The 21,023-nt window shown below is 35.7% G+C and overlaps 1 protein-coding gene across 4 annotated transcripts; it reads right to left on the bottom strand.

Moving 5' to 3' along the window:
- Window positions 1-482: 482 nt before the first annotated feature.
- On the bottom strand, window positions 483-21,012 carry LOC146481236 (ras guanyl-releasing protein 3-like). 4 transcript variants are annotated; one of them, XM_085108909.1, is made up of 18 exons: window positions 20,676-21,012; window positions 20,364-20,500; window positions 16,987-17,095; window positions 16,576-16,650; window positions 13,965-14,087; window positions 12,946-13,108; window positions 12,149-12,322; window positions 11,870-11,986; window positions 10,648-10,745; window positions 8,651-8,828; window positions 7,866-7,946; window positions 6,949-7,068; window positions 6,186-6,301; window positions 5,100-5,238; window positions 4,233-4,269; window positions 4,039-4,119; window positions 2,111-2,277; window positions 483-739 (listed from the first exon to the last, which is right to left on the bottom strand). In XM_085108909.1, the coding sequence occupies exons 1-18, from the start codon at window positions 20,744-20,746 to the stop codon at window positions 569-571; spliced, it is 2,157 nt and encodes a 718-aa protein (XP_084965035.1). In that variant the 5' UTR covers window positions 20,747-21,012; the 3' UTR covers window positions 483-568. The 4 variants fall into 4 exon arrangements, with proteins under 4 accessions (XP_084965035.1, XP_084965036.1, XP_084965037.1 ...); XM_085108910.1 differs by having other exon boundaries at window positions 20,773-21,012; XM_085108911.1 differs by having other exon boundaries at window positions 20,364-20,495; window positions 20,773-21,012.
- Window positions 21,013-21,023: the final 11 nt, after the last annotated feature.

Genomic DNA, 21,023 nt, shown 5'->3' with positions numbered 1-21,023 from the left:
GACGTTTTCTTTTTCACATTTTCTCAGTTGTGGAAATGTCGAGTTGCTGTAAACCTCATTATGAAAGCGAGGCTAACTGCACTTAGCCTCGATTTCATAATGAGATTCAAAGCAACTCGGAAATGGCCTGTTAATATATCAGATATGTTAAGCGACTTGACATGGTACTGTCGAGGATACATTTGTGGCTTGAGTTTCAGAGTGGGCTGGAACGGTTTTCGATCGAGACGTTATTCCCTGTGACAAAAATGATTCCAAAAAGGCTCTAAACAGCCCTAGTGTCTAAGAAGTCTTAAATTTACACAAAAATATTAAGAATATTTCCTTTTTGAATGGGACAATGGTAATAGCTTTCTTGCCATAGGCAACAGCGTTTCCGTAAAACGTAACTGTATTTTAGCGACTACAAACGTATAGACTTCGAGAGGCCCTCTTTCCATTCTGAGATAATCAAGCTGAGATGGACACGCAAATGCACGTGATTTGTGATTTTCTCTGCGGTTCGGTGTTTCTTGTCAGCAAAGTCTTTTCTGCTCCGTCTAAAGTTCCTTTTGTCCCGTACTCTGTCCTATACCTCCGTATCTTTCTGCATCTTCAATGTGTCCATTTGTTCCAAGATAAAAGTAACAGTATTTTGTCTCAGAGAGTTCACATGATTCTGTAACAAGTCTAACTTGCGTGTAGCGTCTTGTAGCTCGCTGTGAAGACGGGCGTTCTCTGCCAAGATGGCGTCGTTGCACTGCAATTTATGAACACAAGTTCACTAGTTAGCAACTACAACAACAACAGCAAAAGAAAATTGCAAACTATCATGATCTCTGAAAGTGGTCGCGGTCGCCTACGAAAGGTGGCTGTAGTGATTTGACTGGGAAGGCTTTGGTATTTTGGAAAAGTGGTCGTTCAAGAGAGGTGGTCGCAAGGGAAGGTTCGACTGTATTAACAAATAACGAAACTCGCAGGCAGCTGTTGCTATTCAAGGCGGGTCAGTTATGTTTTACACAAATGAAAAAGACGAAAAACACTGTGCCCAAAAAGAAGGGAAAGAGAAATAATAGAATTAACTAAGAAGGAGAGATAATACAGAGACAATAGAGCGGTTTTCAATTGAGTGTCGAAAGTAATTTCACATTTGCTTTGGTTTTGCATTACTACGCTCTGTGATTGGTTAACAAAACTCGCGCCGCTTTCTCAACCAATGGGAATCCAAACCAAAACAATCGTGTTTTTGGCCACACGCGTTTTCCAGCGCTTGGCGCCAGTTACATGTATTTGCTTCGAATTCTAATTGGCTTGTCGTGTTGTTTACGTCTGTTTTGATTGGCCAGATTTATTTTGATTTTACGACACTCAATTGGAAAACCGCTCTAAAATAATAATAATAATAATAATAATAATAATAATAATAATAATAATAATAATAATAATAATAATAATAATAATAATAATAATAATAATAATTAATGTGTCAGTCATTCTTGCTTGCTACAATACCGCAGTTTGCTAATTGGGGACACTTATCTAACCTATTCGTTAGAGTACTTGGGCATTCTGTCCATAGCCCTAGTACAATAAGCACTGAGTTACAGGAAGACGCGCCGAGCAGGTCATATAAAAAATTTACGGGCAGCTAGAATCACTAATGTCGTGAGCGTCCTCTGTTGTAAACTGGAGCTCGCTTTAATAATAAGCCCCAACAGTGATCAGTATCGCATTTCTCCTTACCATATTATCACTTGATCAAACATTAAGGTTTTGAGAATAAGCGAAATGATCACTCACGATAAAATGCCTTGATGTTCCAACAAATTATACCAACTACTTCCACTAGAAATACATACTACTTTTTAAACTTCTCTAAAACGTCCTGTAAAACCATGTAGTGTGAGTGTTATACAAACTCACGGAACCTCTCGAGGTTCCTTTACTGTACGAATGATATTTGCAACTTAATTTTGTGCACCATCCGCACAATTCATTTACGGCAATATGACAGATACCGACTTAAGATGTTGTAAGTGCATTTCATACAAGGTTACTATAATTTCTCTGCACAACACGCCACATTTAAGCCAGCAAGTAAGTTGTTTTACACCCAGCGTTATAAACTAACCTGTTGGGCCCGAATAAGCCTTTGGTATTGCTCTACTGGTATACTAATAACCTCGCCATTTACAGTCTTTAGCGATTCCTCAGAGTGATGTCTGTGCAGAAGGCTTCTTCGTTTGCTTTTCCATTTGGTTCTCAGCATATCTGCTTTGTTAAGCGATCTGTCTGAGCCTGAAACAGTTTACCACAGAAACACACACCGTCAAATACGAAAAGCAGGTATACATATCAAGCACATATCTTTAATATTGCTGTCGAGCTGCAGAAAGTGCACAAATATATTGTAAAGCTATTTGCTATTCAACGCATTGTAACACCGTCCAAATATGGTCATGGTGCGCGCAATATTTGTCGTCTGTACAAACCAGACATTTTGCGATATAAGAAACTTCGTTTGTTTAGTTGAGGAATGTAACAAATCGTGGACCATCTGCAACATTTCTGCTATAACACTGTGCTTTATTATCAATATGTTGAATGATAAAACAATTATCCTGCTCAATCTTTCGGAATATCGCTTGATTTTAGCCAACTCGGACTACATGTAAGTATCAGGCGATATTCCGCGCGATTTCGCAGGATCATTGTCGAATACCATTTATTTCTAGATTATTTCTATATTTGTTCTCCCTCTATTCTTATAAAGCGCTGTGAACCAAAAAACAGCACAATACAATTGCTATCATAAAAAGAACAACGCAAAATAATTTATTAGGGAGGTTTAAAATCGCATTTACGGCAAACAGCAAAAAGTGAGATTCGCGCTTGTTTCTTGAAAAAAATAGTACATAGATGAGAATGGAGCAAAATAACTCTGGCCTTTGATGCTACCACAAAACTACTCCATTATACTGATATACGGCAAACATGGTCACGTGGTCATTTCCGCTGTTTGCCGTAAACGTAATAGATCATTTCCGAGTTACTTTGAACCTCATTATGAAAGCGAGGCTAAGTGCAAAGTTTTTATTATGAAAATTAGTTTTCATTCATATGCAAACAAAACTAATTTTCACATGAAAACCTTTGCACTTACCCTCGCTTTCATAATGAGGTTCACGGTACCTCGGAAATGCCCTATTCAAAATTTCTCTAATATTGCATAATTACGTAATAAATACGTCACATTATCAGGTATGGGCAAACTTCACAGACTAAAATAGACAGATAAAAAAAATATATAAATAATTTAATAACTGCCATTTTGGTACTTTGTTAGTTAGTTACTTATTCAATAAAGGTTTAATGTGACGAGATACCATTTCTTTTTTTAAAGGAGTCATTACATAACATTAGCGACCTTAAAGGGGTAGTGTCACCTGTTTTAGCGTCATTTTGAATAGCAAAAAATATATATTTGTATGGTTGAAATACTGAAATAATGTTCCAGCTTTGTTAACAATATTCCTACCAGTACACAGAAACTAGTATTATTCATCTTTGGCTGCGGATGGCTAGGATGGAAATGGATTGCGACTTGAAAAAATGGCCAATTTTTCCAAGTTCCTTGTGAGTATTTTGTAAACATTGCCAAAATCTGATTATAGTTAATTCTTCCTCGGATAAATCACTTCATATTTTTATCCCAACGCTGCAAGAGCAATTTAATGGTAGAAAAGAGGTTCTTAGTCGAATATTTGCGCAGTTTTAACCAAACTATGACAAAATCTCCTTGACAATGCCCCTTTAAACACAGACGTTTGTGGCCGACGGGCAGCAACCGGAAGTGAAATGTTCTCTTTATTCCCTTGTTGGTTGTTTCTGTTTGTGTCCTATAGCTTTCCATTACAGATGCAATACGTCAGAATACACCAATAGAAAGACATTCAATTCCGATTACAGCCCGCGGACTACGAACCTCCGCGCTTGAATTCACTATTACTTGTGTCTCGGTTACGCGGAAACGAATTATAAACAGTTTATTTCCCGTACCGTGCAACTGTGAAGATGATTTTTTACGGCAGTCTCTTACAATTTCAGCTTTGCAGTTCTTGTGGCAGTTGATATGACAGTCTAGGAAAGTAAAAGATTTTGCGATATGAGTCAGTGCATATATATTTGAATAACAGTCGCGGTTATTTTTAACAATGCGGTAGAACAACAACTTTGCACAAGGTTTTTGTTACCTTTACATCTGTATCCTTGTTTGATGATTCCCCACAGCTGTGTAAATACAAAACATAAGAATATGAATTTCCTATATTTCACTTTCACCTCTTCACTTCTACGGGTACATGACAAATTCACAAAATGACTAGCTCCCAGTTGGCTCGATCTTTGTTGGCAGAGTATCGCTAAGGTCATAAGTTCGAATCCCTTAGTTGCATACATAACTACGATTAATAGGTTTATCAGCAGAGTTGATAACTAAAGGTAAATTGGCCACCGTAAAGAGATTCGAGTGTTTGACGTTTCGAGCGGTAGCCCTTTGTAAGAGCGAATCCGCTCGAAACGTCAGCACTCGTATCTCTTTACGATGGCCAATTTACGTTTAGTTATCAACTCTATTGAGAAACCAAACATTCGTTTCTACTCTCCACCGACGCAGCACCACAGTTTGTTTAAAACTCCTTTATCCATAACTACGAAATTTCTCATTTATTAAAAAATACTGAATAGGTAATAGATTTACATTTACCAAACTTGTTTTACATTTAGGACAACAAGGAATTACTGATGCAATAATATTTATAAGGGCAAACAAGGGGACATACTATCACTGTCTTATCCTTGTTTCAAAGACTTCAATGAACAATTATCAAAATAGGTGAGACAACTTATTTAACTGAACTATGGCAAGCCGGCAGAAGACAGAACACGCAAAGAAAAAATTGAAGCTTTCTGTGAGAGTGTGCCTTGTCCTGTTTTGGAGAGGCCGAAGGTTTTTACCGAAATAGGATAGAGGAGGACAAATAACGTTGAACAGAAGAATAAATGACTAGAATTTACACTATGAGACATCATTTAGCAAATCGAACAGAAGCGTTTCTCACCAGCCCAGCACAGTGGTCACAAAATGTTGGCGTGAAGTAGGTGGTTTCTTGAAAGTTGTGTGAAAAGCCTTTGGTTAGCTCCTGGCAGTTTGCTTTCATAAAGTAGTTTTTCATCTCTTCCCGGCTGATTACCCCATCACTGCAAAAACAAACAAATAAAAAAACAAAGCATATTTCAATCTGAGTCCACAAAGATGCATCTTCTATTTCTGAGAGACTTTTGGTGTGAACCCTTTGGGTGGGGAATTAAGCTTGCTCAATACTGTAAAATGATTGAGTCTGCGCAAGAAGCTTAAAGATGATGGTACACTACTTGCATCACAACTTCTGCCACAATTTTGCTGGTACAGTACATGTTTACAGTTATGCCTCAAAGCCAGAAAATCCAAACCGCTTCCTCGGTTAATTTAATACTAGAAACAAAGGTACTACACGCGCGTAAAAAAATACGTAGTCAAATAGTCATCGAAACTGTCAGCATTAATAAGACGTTAATATAAGACTGGCTATGACGTAAGAACATTTGAATCGACTGGTTACGGTACATGTATTGCTTCGCCGTACTCAGACAAACAACAACGTGAAACGACCAAATTCAAGGTTTTGTGGAAAACGTGAGCACACGACTGTAAATTTCTCATTTTCTGTCTCAACTTGAAAGCCGTTCCAACCTGTTCTATTACTGGGCAGTTCGGCCACATTGTACAAGTTGAACGAACTGGAATAATCACAAAGTAGAACAAGTAACGCGAACTTATATTTTCAAGTGAAGTTTTCGTTGGTGTTGCCGTCGAGTTTTCTTAAAGTGTGTATGAGCTAACACTGCGTATTGCTGCTACAATTAATTTTAATTCATTCATAGTCAATAAAACAACGCGAATGGGGTTTCTAACTAAAGTTCGGCAGTTTTGTTCCAAATTTATAGAGTATTTGCTATTTGTCCCTTTTCTTTTTAATACCTTTTGGGGTTTCTTAAACCGTTATTAAAAGTTTTTTCCATTAGATTTTGCAGTTTTGTCCGATGAAAAATAGGTGTGTTGATAATGAAGGCCGTTTTACAAGGAATAAACTTCAAACTTTTCTCACCTGTTGACATCAAGAACTCCAAATGAATCAATGAAAGGGAAATTTGTAGCAATTGCATCGAACTCTTCCGTCGATATTGACCCATCCTTGTTTGTGTCGTAAATCCTGAATACAGCCTTTAACAGAACAACATGAACTGTGTATTAACATCACCGAACAAAAAAAAAAACAAAAAGGACAAAGATAACTCTGCATAAAGCATTTTTCCCATGGAATCTTCAATAAGGCAGAGTATGGAAGGATTATTTTAAATAAGCCTGTTCACAGACTTTCAGGTGTTGTTCACATCTGAGAACAAAATACATGTTGGACGATTTTGAAGACGATGTTTGATGGACATCAAACTTTGTTCAACATCATCCATCATCGTGCAACATGGTGGCCAAACGAGTGAAACAAGTTGGATTCAACAACGTTGAACGATGTTGTATCAACTTGTTGCATCCGTTTGGCCGGGCCATAAGGGTGCGGGGTGGGAGACTTTTTGTTTTTTTGTGTAGCTCCACCCCCTCAGATACTCACTTCTCTCGTGTACATGCTTTGCTCAGGTATTCACTTCATTATTTCAAACAGACTAATTTTATATTGTCAAGTTGATTATTTCACGGAATTTCGTCCCTTTGGATCGTTACAAATAAAGGATTCACATACATGTAAAACAGTACTGCAACGGCTGTGTGTAACCTGCCATGGAGTATCACAACCAGACACATAAAGCGACTGAACTCAGTTCTATGTATTACAGCTTAAACAGGAAACTCACCTCAACCATGGAGGAGACATGTCTCTCTGTTGTCAATCGATCGCTTGTGGTGTGTTCCAATAAGCCTTTCGCCCAGTCAGCGAACATTACGCTCTGGTCGCTTGCCACACTCGAAGAGCTCTAAATCACAAAATAACAAAATCAAAATTACTCCTAGGATTTAGAATTGTTTACGATTAGGATTTTTATATTTTTATGTATTTTGATATGGATAGTTTGTCTTGTAGGTTTAATTGTTTCGAGCTGATGAATTTTTAACCGTGTATAAATAAATAGATTGATTGATTGATTGATAACACAATAAACTGCAATGGCATCGATCCTAATGTGGTGGAAACAACATTGGATTTTCCGAAACTGTGTGGTCTGGAGTGCTCATCATATCATACAAACCATACAGTTAGAAATTTTACAGGTTAACTTACCACCCCAGCTGCTAGCCAAATGGAATAACGTATGCTATACAATTTTCCAATTGGGCTGTTTGGTTTTTCAGTGTAAATGGCATTAAGGAGGAAGACGATGAACTGTCGTTACTTAACCTTCATTGATCAATTAAGCCAACACAAGCTTGCTGTAAAATAATTATTTACATTGATTCCAACCAGGAGACCATTACTTGGAGTGTTCGCCTCCTACAATGAGCCTATATCACGGCGTTTTCACCGATCAGTCTATTTTTAGATACACATGGGAAATACTATTTCCCACGAAAATTTAAATTCCGTTTCACATGAGAATTATGCAAAGCTGGAGACTGGTTAGCAAGGCTCCTGTGGGAAACTGAATCTAAAAATAAATAGGTCTGTAAAAACGCCGTTACACAAAGATATAGGAGTTGTACTCTCCGGGTCATGGGCTCCTGTTGTACATGTAACTAGACTGAGTAACAAAAGTTGCATGTATAAATATCTTACAGAAGAACTCTCACTCCTCGGTTCTCTGGCAAGTGATAACTCATATAAGTCTTCATCTGTGAGCCTGGGCTGTAGTGATACCTGAGGAAGACATACACTACATTGTATTCTGTCATTTATAGTCTAAAATGATCATTAGTATTGTAATCAATACCAAGGATAATCAACGTACAGGGAAATAGCGGCACATGTATGTATTAGACCAGCGAAAATATAACATTGGCGGGTTTGAACAGGCGGCAAAAAGATTGTTTCATTTCATTTTTGGTATCAGTGGCTTCGGCTCTCTGTCAATGCATTGTCCTTCTGAGCATTTGTGAAAGCAATCAGGCTACAGTATCATTATACATGTAGTCCCATAGCTATTCCCCTGATTTCCTCTCCAAATATACATGCAAATTATCACAAATTTATCTGAATATGAATATATGAAACACATATTTGAACTGCAATGTGGGTGAAAGGTTAAATAGAAGAAAGAGCCTCGCAGTTATTTACACAACTTACCAGTTAGCAGTTGCAAAAAGAAAGCTTGAAAAAAATTCAGGCTTGAACGGGATTTATTATCCTCCTCAAAAATAAGTAGTTACTTCCCGTTTTTTTTTTTTTTTTTGGATACCAATTAGCCTTACTAAGGTTTGCTGTTCCCACATAGCTATAAACCGCACAAAAATATCCCTGTATTAGTAGGCACCACCCATAGGAAACCCCAGTTTCTCAAACCATCCCAAGATGTGTGGAACGTATGCGCAGTAACAAAAGCGCCTGTGAGAGTTCTGTCTTACCCGCAACATTTTGATGAGCTCCAGATTTGGCTGGACTGGTGGCTGGGTGGTCTGTACCTGGAGCAGTGGAGACATGATACTTGCCAAACGGATCATCTTTTGTACATTAAGGAGATTTCCATTGACTGTGTCGGGAAGTGCAGTATGTAATGCGATCAGATCTTTTAGCTGAATGCCTGAAAAAATATATAAAGTTATTATTATTATTATTATTATTATTATTATTATTATTATTATATATGAATTTTGAATGGAAGCCACTGGGTTTGATAAATTGTTGTGATGGTTTCAGATTTTTATCCAAAAAAGTTTAAATTTACAACAACAACAACAACACTTTATTAAAAACAGAGAGTTACAAGTTAGGTATATACCTACCCACAAATAGCTAAAGCTAGTTGAGGTGCATATGCATGTCACATTATAATTTACTTAAATTTTCTATATGCATGCCTTTATGTACTTATAAATGTTTTATACTGAGATTTGAATAAAATTGTTTATTATTATATATAATAGTGTACAAAAATTGATTTCCAATTATGTTATTGAATTTTATTGCATGCAACCATACTTGTGCAGTACGCTTAGAGTCATGTAGATTGCAAAATTTATTTTATTATTCATTATTCAATAAAATAGATAAAAAATTATTATTATTATTATTATTATTATTATTATTATTAACTGTTATTACTATTGACACCATCTTAATTCTACTGCTATAGACTATAAAAAAGGACACCTTGATTTAAAACATTTGGATTTAATGGAAACAAGCTGTAAATTTTAGCCATCAAAGTTTTATTACTTTGAAAAAATGGTACCCCTCATGAGTTTCCAGTGAGCTTTAACTCCACAAAAACAAGCATTCAAAAGCTGAAATGTTTAGTTGCATTTCAAACTTTGCTGTTTATGTAAGTTGCTGAGACTGATCCAAAAAATTGGATTCAATTTTTATTGATCGGATACTGGTATCAGTCAGAAATGGGCAACATACATGTACTTTAGTTATTGTAGCAAAACAAAATATTGTATAATTTGTGATTTTATTTATTTATTAAATACATAAAAAACTCACCTCTGTATTGTTCAATTTTGTTGTCAGGCAATTCAGGAACAGAGAAAAGAGAAAAAAATCAAGCATTAACGCAAGGTATTAAAAAGCCATACAGTGCATCCTATGAGGGTACTCTGGTTGTATAATGACATGTGTGAGAGTCAAGGATTTTTTGACATTTAAAATATTCTTAATTCTTATTTTAGCATGTTTAAAATTTTGCCCCGTTTTTTTTAGGGGGGGGGGGGTTGGGTTAGTGAGATTTTAGCAAGGTCCATAAACATGTATTTTTTAGGCAAACTTATTCAAAAAAAATTGAAGAAGAGGGATATGCAAATAATCTGGTATCTGTGTTCAACTTAATAAAATAATATCTGCATTTATCAAATTCCACCAGAGTGACTCTAGTCAGGGAATTTAAAGTTTGATGAAAAAAAAAATGATCATGATGTACATGTAGTGCCACTTCTTTACATTTTTATTGTATGGCAATTTCATAAAAGAAAACTAAACTACAGTTCCTACATGTATGCCTTTACTTTGAAATCAGTAGTATCATTGATAGCACATCATTTCACTCCTTCAGATGATTTACAGTACCCTCCCCTGTAGATCACTCAGGTTCGTTGACCTGCTATCATTTTAACCAGTGATCAGCATAAAAATTCTCTTGTAATATCAGTGCTTATTCAACCCCATAGGTCATGAAAATTAAGGATATGATCACCCAAGGTGAATTTTCTTTCTTTCTTTCTTCTTTAATAACTTCTCCACAGTACTTTTATCAGAAAAGTATGGGGACTAGGAGAATTTGTTCTTTGATATTAGGGGTTAAAGGGTTAAGACACACAGAGATTCTAAGTTTATCCCTTTTAAGGGTCTTCTGGGCAAAACATTAACTTCTACAATTAATATTATTTACATGTAGGGTACTCACAAAATGGGGATATAGAATCCAGTGGCATCAATCAAAGCTTTCCTGTAGAGTGTGTAATTTCCATTGGAAGACAAGAACTCCATCAAGAGCTTTAGAAACTAACAAAATAATAAATTCATATTAAGTTTATTTACATATTTACTTGTTATTTACATAACATTACCAGTATATTGCTTGCAAACTAAAAGAAATCTGACTGTGTATGTTGGAAATGTTGCAGTTTAAATCTGGTTTTGGTCAGAATTTACAAATCACTTTGATTATTATTTTATTTGTTTGTTACAGACAAAGAATAATGAAAATTTCAACTTCCTAAAATATTTGAACCGCAACATGTATTTAGCAAATAAATAATAATTATTCCTGTCCACCTCAAAACAACACTTTCCCTCTCTTACTGTAAGAGCAATTTCATAATTTTTGTGAACTGTCAATTGTGTGTAGCTATTAATTAACTTTTCTGCAATAGCATGTGTTGAGCTTTTATTGAATTTAGCAGTACACCAGTAGTAACAAAAGAATTTAAATTAAATGAAAGCACTGCATTAATTTTTTAAAGTTAATTATTAGTTATGCCACAATTCGATAAACTGTATTTATTATATAGACACGAGTGTTTTACTAACAACAACAACAACAACAACAATTTATTATGACAAAAGACAAATAACAATATTACATACCCACAATTAGCAAGGGCGATTTGAGGTGGGTAACATTTACAGTTGTTTGCACGCTCAAAACGAACAGAAAATTAACAGCACAAAAATAGCAATGATTCATTAAACAAAGAGAAAGAGAATTAAATAAGAAAATAAATGAATAAATAAAACACCTAAATGACTAATTATTATTTAGAAAGTTAAATGCACCACTTGTAAAATTTATATGGAACTACATCTGGGACTTGAGTGGCATATTTTCCATATCTTCACTAGAGAGCATACTGATGACATCATTTCCTGCTTTTCACGGTTGTTTATGCAAACAGTTGTTGAAAACTGGCAAGCGATAGATTTGTCTATACAATAAAAAGAAAATTACATGGTGGCTTGAAGATATGAATTTTATTTTCTTGTGTTAAAAACAATGTATTATGATTTTACTTACTAGCTGAGCCCATTCGTAAAATTTTGTTTCCACCACTTGCAAATAAAATTCATATCTTCGCACTGCCGTGTAATATCCTCTATATATTGATATTTTTTCATTGCTGCAGTACCTCTTTGCAGTCTTGTGTGAGTAGTTCTTGAGTTTGATGCAATCTTGACACTGCTGTACTTGTTAATCCTCCTGCCACTGCCATCAAACCATTGAAGTTCTGCAGCTCTTTCAAATGCTAACATGACAACATAAAAATAATCACAAGATTTATATTTTTTAAGCTTCATTCGGCCACCCCATTTTTGGAAATTTTCGTACACCAGAGTGTAGACAGACAAAGTTGTGCAATGAGGTTAATGAGTAACATTTAAATGTTTTAAAACCACATGTTACTTACTGTAGCTGTTTGTTGAAACTTTTCCATGCAAGACGCTCTTTCCTCAGGTGTTACACAGTTTAATATCATGCCCTGCACCCAGCGTGATACACCATTAAACAATGCCACATATCTTTCAAGGTAAGTTGTATTCTTTAACTTGTTGGTACAAACATACGTCTTCCACTCTGAAAACTTAAAATATTGGTAATCATGCAATTTAAAACCATTTTACAGTTAAAATAACAAAACTTTGATTAATGTCTTTGTCAAAATAATATTATCTTCTGTATAAAATCATTTCATAGCTAAATCAAATCTGTATAAAATCATTTCACAACTAAAATTAAATCTTCAAATACTAAATGCATGGGAAATATCTCTGCAATTAAAACAACTTACTGTATTAATTTATAATAAAACAATTTAATGTTTAATCCAGGTTTTAAGTGTGGAAATTGAGTGACATGCATAAACTTCTGCCTTTCTTCTAAAAGCCAGGCAAGGCAACTTCAAAATAGGGAAAAAAGCAATAGGTTTTTGGCCACTGTTAAAGGTTTTTTACTTAAATTGTGAGTTTTTACTGAATGTTCAATTAGTTTTTATGAGCTGCAAATTCCCATCGTATAAAATGTTGGTTAGGACTTTACACTGATCGCAACTATATCAGTATAAATCTTGGTTAATTAATATTGAAGTGAAATGAAAAGTTTTATTTCCTTTCGCTATTAGATGTAGATGTCACAGAGACAGACTTAGACAAACTTGTAAATACTTCACAATACTCTCTTTATTACTTTTAGGAAAGAACTGCTTACTGGTATCCTACGAAGCATTCTGTATTCCAGGTAAGTTAGCTGCTCTGCAATGGTAAGGGCTGATATATCCTTAAAAGCCAGAGAACTTTTCCTTGGATCTGACGTAGTTTTTTCACTACCCGTAAGTGCACTTAGAGTACGGTTTCGCAGCTCTTCTGCAGCTCTGTAACAAACAACATGTATTATGTAAGCTATTCATTCAATGCCTTTGATCACTAGACTAGCTAATCTGGAATCTCTAAAAATGATTAATAAAATAATTCACCTTGCACAGGTGTTTGGGTTAGAATATAACCCAATAATCGTCATTAGACAACCAGTTGTCTGTTAACAGTTTTTGTGCACAAGCTTCAACCCTCATGACTTCGGTGTGGTTGTCCAAAAGTCAATGACTACTAATCCCCAATTAAGAATTAATAAAGGTTTTCATCTCGCTTACAAGTAAAAATTTAGCTACAACTATAATAGTAAAAAAGGGCTTAGTGAAAACTAATGAACAGAAAGCTCTTGGGAGAACCTTATTACTTGATTCAACCTCGGGCTCACCGCTCCTGCTGAATCTGTGGTGGAGTCAGAAGCCAAAAACAAACTTTGTCCCCCTGTTTAATCAGGTTGCCACATTGTACAGTACTTGAGGCAAGGAGAAACTAGACACTGGTGACTACTATTGGGATTTACTAACAGTAACCCTTTCTACTCTCAACCTGTTAATCACTTTCTGTCTCCAATTTCTCCCCAGTTGCTGCCCTTTCAGCTCTCTCCGGTTCCCATGCATTTTATTTTAACATTCACTTTTAGCTGTTCCTGAAAGCCTGGAACAGGGGATCTCCCACGAGGCAAGGACTTCGTAATTCATAAAATATGTAACTATAACTATTAAGACTTCAACAGATACTTAGAAGAAATGACTGACGCTTCTTTAAATAAGTGGAAATTTGTTCAATATAACTGCCTTCTAACTTCTAAACTTCTAATAAGGGTCCCATACATGTAGCTACACAACAGTTAACAGTTCTTACACATGAGACAGGTGAATGACTGATTTCTCCTCTTCACTGTTTACATTTTCACGAAATTCATTCAACAAAGCGCCCAGTTTCTCCTCTTTTTTGAAGTCATAACCGTATCTCGATATCCAAAACCTGCAAAAATAACATGGCAAGAAATATCATTCATTGATTGCACACTCAGTTATTTCAAGTTTTAAACTAAAACATTTAGCGAACCAAAATGAAATACATAATTACAGTAAGTAGGAGACTTATAACCCCAAGCCTGCGACCCACTCACCATATGAGTCACCCATAGGTCAGTGGTTAGAGCATCCAAACTAGTAACTGGCAGGTTGTGGGTTTGATTCCTGCTGGGGGCTCGGAAATTTTTTCCCAAAAATTACCAATGTGTACTTATTAGTAATATCTAGTATTTCATTTTCATAAATTAAGAGATGCCATGAAAAATTACCATGGTTGAGCTAATTGCACTCTGAGTGGAGTCTTGATAATAATTTATGCGGGAATGTGGTGAAGTCACAAGATCTAATGACAGTATTGCAAGGCCTGTTCCAATAATTTGATTGGATTTCAAATTTTAAGCCTATCTCTGACTCAGTGACTTGCTGACACCAAATCTCTACATGATCTCAACTGAGGGTAAGCTCACTAAACGTAACTTGGTAACCTCTTGGAGATTTTATATGTATGTGAACATCTAATTACTATTAATTTTTCGTAACTTATCCCCCCCACTTCCCACTTCCCTGTCATTTTACTTAAGTTTGAGCACATTACTTCTAAGACATGTAAAACTGCACAACTTTACCACTGCAAGCATGGGAAATATTATTAGTATTGTAACAAATTGCAAGTATATTGTATTGTGAGCATTGTAAGTATTATTAGTTGTAAATATAGCATGTATATTGTTAGTGTCGTAACCATGCTAAGTATTGTAAATAGGGCTTGTATTGTATTTATAGTATTGTGTCATATGAGGTTAATAAAAATTGTTACAAATAAAACTTGCTAAAGATGACAGGAATGGAAGATGAAAAAGACCAAGTGATGTATACAGGAATGCATAATACACCTTGCAGTTTCAAGAAATCTGAACTTGAGGAAATTATGTGAGAAGTACATGTAATGTTAAGTGGCTTTTGATATTTGCATTAACACAAAATATCACTTTGGGTTTAATTAATGACCAGCTGTGCATATATTACCTACAAGTATTACAAGGTTTATTCATGTCAGATGTGTGGGTTTGGCCATTGAACAGCATGACTGCATGAAATGGCAGACGGTGGTATTTCAATATGTATGTATAGAGTACATTTGGAATGATGTTAATACTTTTCAGGACAATTAAATTTAGCAACACTTAGTATTGGGCAGGTGCATTTTAATTTCACAATTTTTTGGCAAATTGCTAATTCATTTCACTAAAAGTGTCACCAAATTTCCTGTAATAACATAATTTACTTTTGCTATAAGTATTACTGTTTATTTAATGGGTTATTCCAGAAAAAATCCACACCCCCCCGACGGATGGGGTCGTTTTTTAACCCCCCCTCTCACCTGGATTTCCTGAAGCACAAGACCCCCCCTCCTGTCCGGATTTCCAAAACAAAAGACCCCCCCTCCCGCCTGGATTTCCGGAAAAAAAATATTAGGCTTAAATTTAATTTATTTTGAATATAAAATACGCACAATCACGTCTAGAAGATGTTTTTTTTTTATTTTAAAGCTTTTGCTAATATTAAAAACTCTATAGTGTGGAGCTTAAAAAAGAAAGGAGCAACAATGCGAAAAAGCGAACGAGTTCATCTTTGTGCCCAATGGGCAACACCCATGGAATCTTAAAACGGCACGCAGAAAACGCACTGGCTGCTTGTTCAACTGTACTACGGACGATGGGACTTCAGAGAGGTTACCACTGTGTATGTTGCAGGAACCCGTCCAAGAACTTTCTCCTTCTGTTGCTTTCGCAATATTAAACTTACGTTTCCAAAAGTTTTTTCGAGGTACAGATGGCTACAAGTTCCTCTCGAGTATTTTCGACGAAGAGGGAATGTTTGGACCAAAATTCTTTGGAATTATCTTCTTTAGCTAATAGCTCTGCATCCTTGCTTGTAAAAAATTTTTCTGCCTGACGCAGTGGAATCCACGCTAAGAATGCAATGGCGGACGTGAAATTACACAACGGTGGCGCGCTGGGTCTGGTACGAGTAGAAATGTGTCAGGCGTTTCAAACTCTTCGTTGCAACAATGTTGCGATGGCTCGTTCTTTACTATCTTGTTGTTCGCGTTTTCTGCTATAAAAGGACCTGCGAAGGAACTTAGATTATCATTTATTTTAGGTGAGAAATATGTGAACAAAATATTTCTATTATTTTCAGGGTCTGAGAGCGCTGAAGTGTCACCGAACCAAACGTTCGAATCGCGTGAACTATCGGTCGAAATGACTCCTGCAGAAGACTTTCTTAAGTTCAACCCCCCCTCCCGCCTGGATTTCCAGAGTCTTTGACCCCCCCTCCGGTGAGAATTTCCAGAATCCCATCCGTCGGGGAGGTGTGGATTTTTTCTGGAATAACCCAATATAAGAAAATATTTATTTAGTTTAGATACTTACCCAACGGCTGAACAAATGCTAGCCTTACATTTTCTTCTGTGTTCAGCATTTATTAGGGCAGAAAAATCAGAATATCTTGAAGAAGTTAAGTGAGTTCAAATATAAAGTGTCAGACAAAGTATCCAACAAATTCAACTGTCCAGGAAAGAACTAATTTTAGAAGTTTTTAAAAACTTCACTTTGTACACTGAATTCACTTGCTGTTGGCATGCTTTATTTCATCAGCAAGGGAATCCAGTGAACTAAAGTTATATTTAAAAACTTCTTTAATCTTTAATTAATAACAAGACATGTTTAAAGTTAGTGACAGTCAAAAGCTGTCCTACAAAGATCCAGGGATGGTGGCACATGTACTTTAGACAGTGTAAGATACACGACTTGTATTTAATAGTATTCAGTTTTCAAGGATACCTTTGCATAAACTTTTTGAAAAGTTCCTCTGAGGAAAGAAACCATTTGTGTGCCATGAACACACAATTTGAAAGAAATGGCTCTGTGGTTGAATTTTGCACATTTTCACCTGTTACAAAAAAAAAAAAAAAAAAACTCATGTGAATATTTTGATACACCGTATCACCCAACCAAACACAACAAAACCAAAAAGGCAAACATGCCCTCCTACAAAGAGCCTTTAAACTCCTATCTGCAATCTTTTCCCTAACTTATTTTATTTCCTTTTGCTGGATAAGTGGCAGTATCGTTTCTGAGTAGCTGTTGTAAAGTTTTGACAGTGGGTCTTAGAATTTTCCTTTATGGGCATGAAAATAAACTAACTTATGAACTTTTGTTTGCGAGCCTGGAATGTTTTTTTAATTCAGTATTACACATGTAAAGAAAGGGTACATGTTGTGCACTGCCCCCGGCTTCATCCTGTACATTAAAACAAACTAAATGAAGAACATGACAAGTTAGCAGGGAAATTATATTTTGGCTACAGTCAAATCAACCCTGTCAACAGCAAAATAAAAAGTTAGGCTTGAACATTAGTTTTTCTCTGGGTGATTGGACTAATATTTCCCTGAAAACTAGCATTTCAAAAATTGCAATTAGAATTGGATAGCTGAATTCAGTCAACTCACAGACTAAAAAAAGGAAAAAAACTAACAGACTCCTACATTTTTTCCCCTAGATAGCAATGTTAAGCCATGGATGCTTTCTTTGACCAATTATCTTAATAACCTACAGCCAAGCCATCAATGACAATTTTTGTGACAATGGCACCTACTTCCAAAGTAAGGTAATTATTTTGACATGTACAGTTTTGTTTGGGGCATGTCTGCGGACAGCCTAAATTTTAATTGTTTTTGTACCAAACATACAGACTTCGAAAGGCTCTTTTTCTTTAAGTTTTGTGATTTATCTACCATGGCCTGTCAATGGCCTTTGTTCATGCTGAAAAAATTCCACCTTAATGTCACGGAATGGGGGAATATGCAATCAAAAGCATCCATGACCAGGAAGGACACCTTTTCCTTCAAAAAAAAAAAAAAAAAAGAGGAGGGGGAATTTTCAAGATTAATCATGTGAATCTCTGGCCCAATCTATTCATATCATCTTTTTATGGTATTCGTGATGATGTTAATATTAATAGTACAAAGACCATTATGATAATGGATTTGCTACTGAAGGTTGGTTTGTCCAGAGTAGAATTCAACGTCGACTAGAGCCAATTATCTCTAGATAATCTTTTAGTGCAACGGCTGATGGGTACGTAAGGAGAATAGTGAGGAAGACAGATGACTGGCAGATCATGACTCAAAAAGTTGTCTTCTGTGGTTTTAGTGTTTTGTTCCATCAAATTTCCATTTATAATTTAATTATAACTAGCTGGTATACAGAACAATAATTGTTTGGTAAGATCTACATTCAAAAAAAAGTCTCAAATGCATGTTGATCTAGTGAGTTCTATTCTGACACAAATGCATACTACCTAAAACATTCAAATTGTCACAATTTTGTGCATGCATTACATTACTTAAAACATTACTCAAAGACGTTGAAAATATGCGAACTACAATATTTATCAATCGACAGCTACATACCTCAACCTGCTAATGGAAAAGCCACACAACACGTTTTTTTTACTTTTTTTTTCTTTTTGACCTCCACTCAACAAGTAGCACAAGGAAAGGGTAGCTTTTTACTTGATTAAGAACAAGGAAATGGCCTATTTTCCAAATTTAAATTTTTCCATTGTCTGCCAAAATTTCCTCTGCCATTTTGAAAATGGGATCTACCAGCTGCCTGGCCCCTTTCCTCCTTCTCACCACCCCTCATGCTTCCCCCCTCCCCCTTAAGCATCATGTTTCCACGTGCTTCTCCTCAAAGACAAGGGAGACGACTGGGGACTAGCTGACTTATCAGCAGTCAGTGGGTTACATGAGGCAATTGAATTCATTTTTACTCTTATTTATTAATCTATGGATTCAGCTTGACATAATTTTGCATACAGTGTACTAAACAATAGAAATTCAATGTCTGAATTGCATATCAGAAAAAAAAATAATCAAAGAGATATATCTTATTCGATGGTTTTACGTATAATACGTGGGATATTAATATTTTTACGAGCAATGAGCAAAGTATCCATGCGAATTATATGTATTAAAAACCATTTAATAAGAGATTTATTATTCCACTATAAAAAGATTTTGCTATTCTGGCTTCTCTGTTCTGGTCAGAGTGCTGAAATACACCCGGCATTATCTGTCCGTCAGTATATGGCACATGCAAATGACATAAACAATGCAGAAAGCCAGTGAAATGTCTTTAATACAATTCCATTCGTACTCGCTCTGTTGTAAACCGGTCAAACCCGGACACCACAGTGTATTACAATTGATATTAATTATGCCTAAAATCCTGATTTCAAAGTTGCATTTTCTTTTTGAGGTGCCTGTAGCTTGTATAAGCCCCAAGTAATGGTTTCTCTATGGGCATCCTCGCCATATGTTTCTCTCTCTTTTATTATTTAGTTATCTTTTATATTTTAATATTTATTTATCTTGTAACGATGTACAAGATTAATGACAAAAAAAAAAAATAAAACTGAAATAAAATAAAGCTGTCTCATATTTTGCATGTTCTTTTGACCTTATTTGGTGAAATGACATAACAGTGGAAATTATAATAATATCACATAGATTGCATGACTTTTTCTAAATAACTTAGATCAAAGTGTGGGTGAGTGTATCTGCTTATATTTTCAATTCCCCACGCTCATAAAATCCTTTCTCTCTTAACAGGAAAGAACACAGGAAGAAATTCAAACTAATTTTAAACAGCAATGAAGAGCATGCGTCAGGTGAAAAAATATAAATATTTTGAATAAGACCCCTGCCAATTAATATAAGCAGTCTCATGCATATTGACCAGACTGGCAATATCTCTACACTAAAAATAACTGAGCACACAACTAGTCACCCAGGCAATATTTTTCTAGAACGTTTCAAAAACAACAAAAAATTATGTTTTTCCTGAATTTAATCACATGTAAGCCACACGGTCAAACCTAAAAATGTTGCAATGCAAAAAGAGGGTTATTATTGGAATGATATAAGGTGGGCTGGCGACTCAATGTAATTTTCAAAGTATTGGACCAGGTGTTATCATGCAAGGAATGATTCAATGTATTGAAAACACTGAAAACAATGGCTCCTTCGGACGCCAAAAGCTTAACAATGCCGTGATAGTCCGTACACATTCAGCTGTGAAGAGTAAACAACAAAATGTGCAAACAATAATAAACTTAGACCTTACATAAATAGGAAAATGACTACAGCTTTTACCGAATTCTTCAGCGCAGAAGTCCACAAGTTTTTCCACCGAAGCAGCGCGAGGGTGAAGAGCCTGTTCTTCGTCAAAATCACCACCATCGTTTTCATCATTGTCATCATGATTTGTCGACTTCATGTCGACTGCTGACCTTCCACAATCAGAATAAGCACAATTACAATAATAATCACGATCACAGAACAATCACAACGAGGTTAATAATAGCTGGTACATTGTTATGTTTCCAAGCTCGTACAAAACAGGATCAAAGAGCATTCAAGTTGATCAGAGTAAATTCGCGCGCTTAAAAAAACTTCTATACTTACTTTAGAAAGGCAGTGGCTCCGTAAAAAATCCTTGATTTTGTATAAACTCTAGGTTTATATAATATAAACATTTGTCACTTCAGTCGCGTTTGCTCACCTCCTTGATCGATGTAAAGGAATCCAAGTAGCTAGAAAACGACGCGGAAAATGAAAGCTACCTTCGCCATAGATATTTCCGAACGAATGAAATATCCTTGTTCCTTGAAGTTGTATAGCCCCATCATCGGCATGACATCATCTTGGTTATAGCCGAGACTTGTCACTGATACCTTGTAAAAACGTCATAGCACAGGCTTATCCATATCTTTTTACAGAATTTCGAGAAACGTGTCCTTCTTTGACCAAGTT

The sequence above is a fragment of the Pavona decussata genome, unplaced genomic scaffold (genome assembly GCF_977016875.1).
Source record: "Pavona decussata unplaced genomic scaffold, jaPavDecu1.1 SCAFFOLD_51, whole genome shotgun sequence".
Lineage (NCBI taxonomy): Eukaryota > Metazoa > Cnidaria > Anthozoa > Scleractinia > Agariciidae > Pavona > Pavona decussata.
The sequence above is the reverse complement of the archived record's forward strand: the minus strand, read 5'-3'. Positions and strand labels throughout refer to the sequence as shown.

What these genes read in the sequence shown, in the direction of transcription:
- LOC146481236 (XM_085108909.1), bottom strand. Translation starts at nt 20,746, where the DNA reads ATGTTTATATTATATAAACCTAGAGTTTATACAAAATCAAGGATTTTT. An exon ending in ATCATCTTCACAGTTGCACG is followed by an intron (nt 2,278 to 4,038) that starts GTACGGGAAATA and finishes AAACTGTTTCAG; the next exon opens with GCTCAGACAGATCGCTTAAC. An exon ending in GGCTTATTCGGGCCCAACAG is followed by an intron (nt 740 to 2,110) that starts GTTAGTTTATAA and finishes CATAAATTGCAG; the next exon opens with TGCAACGACGCCATCTTGGC.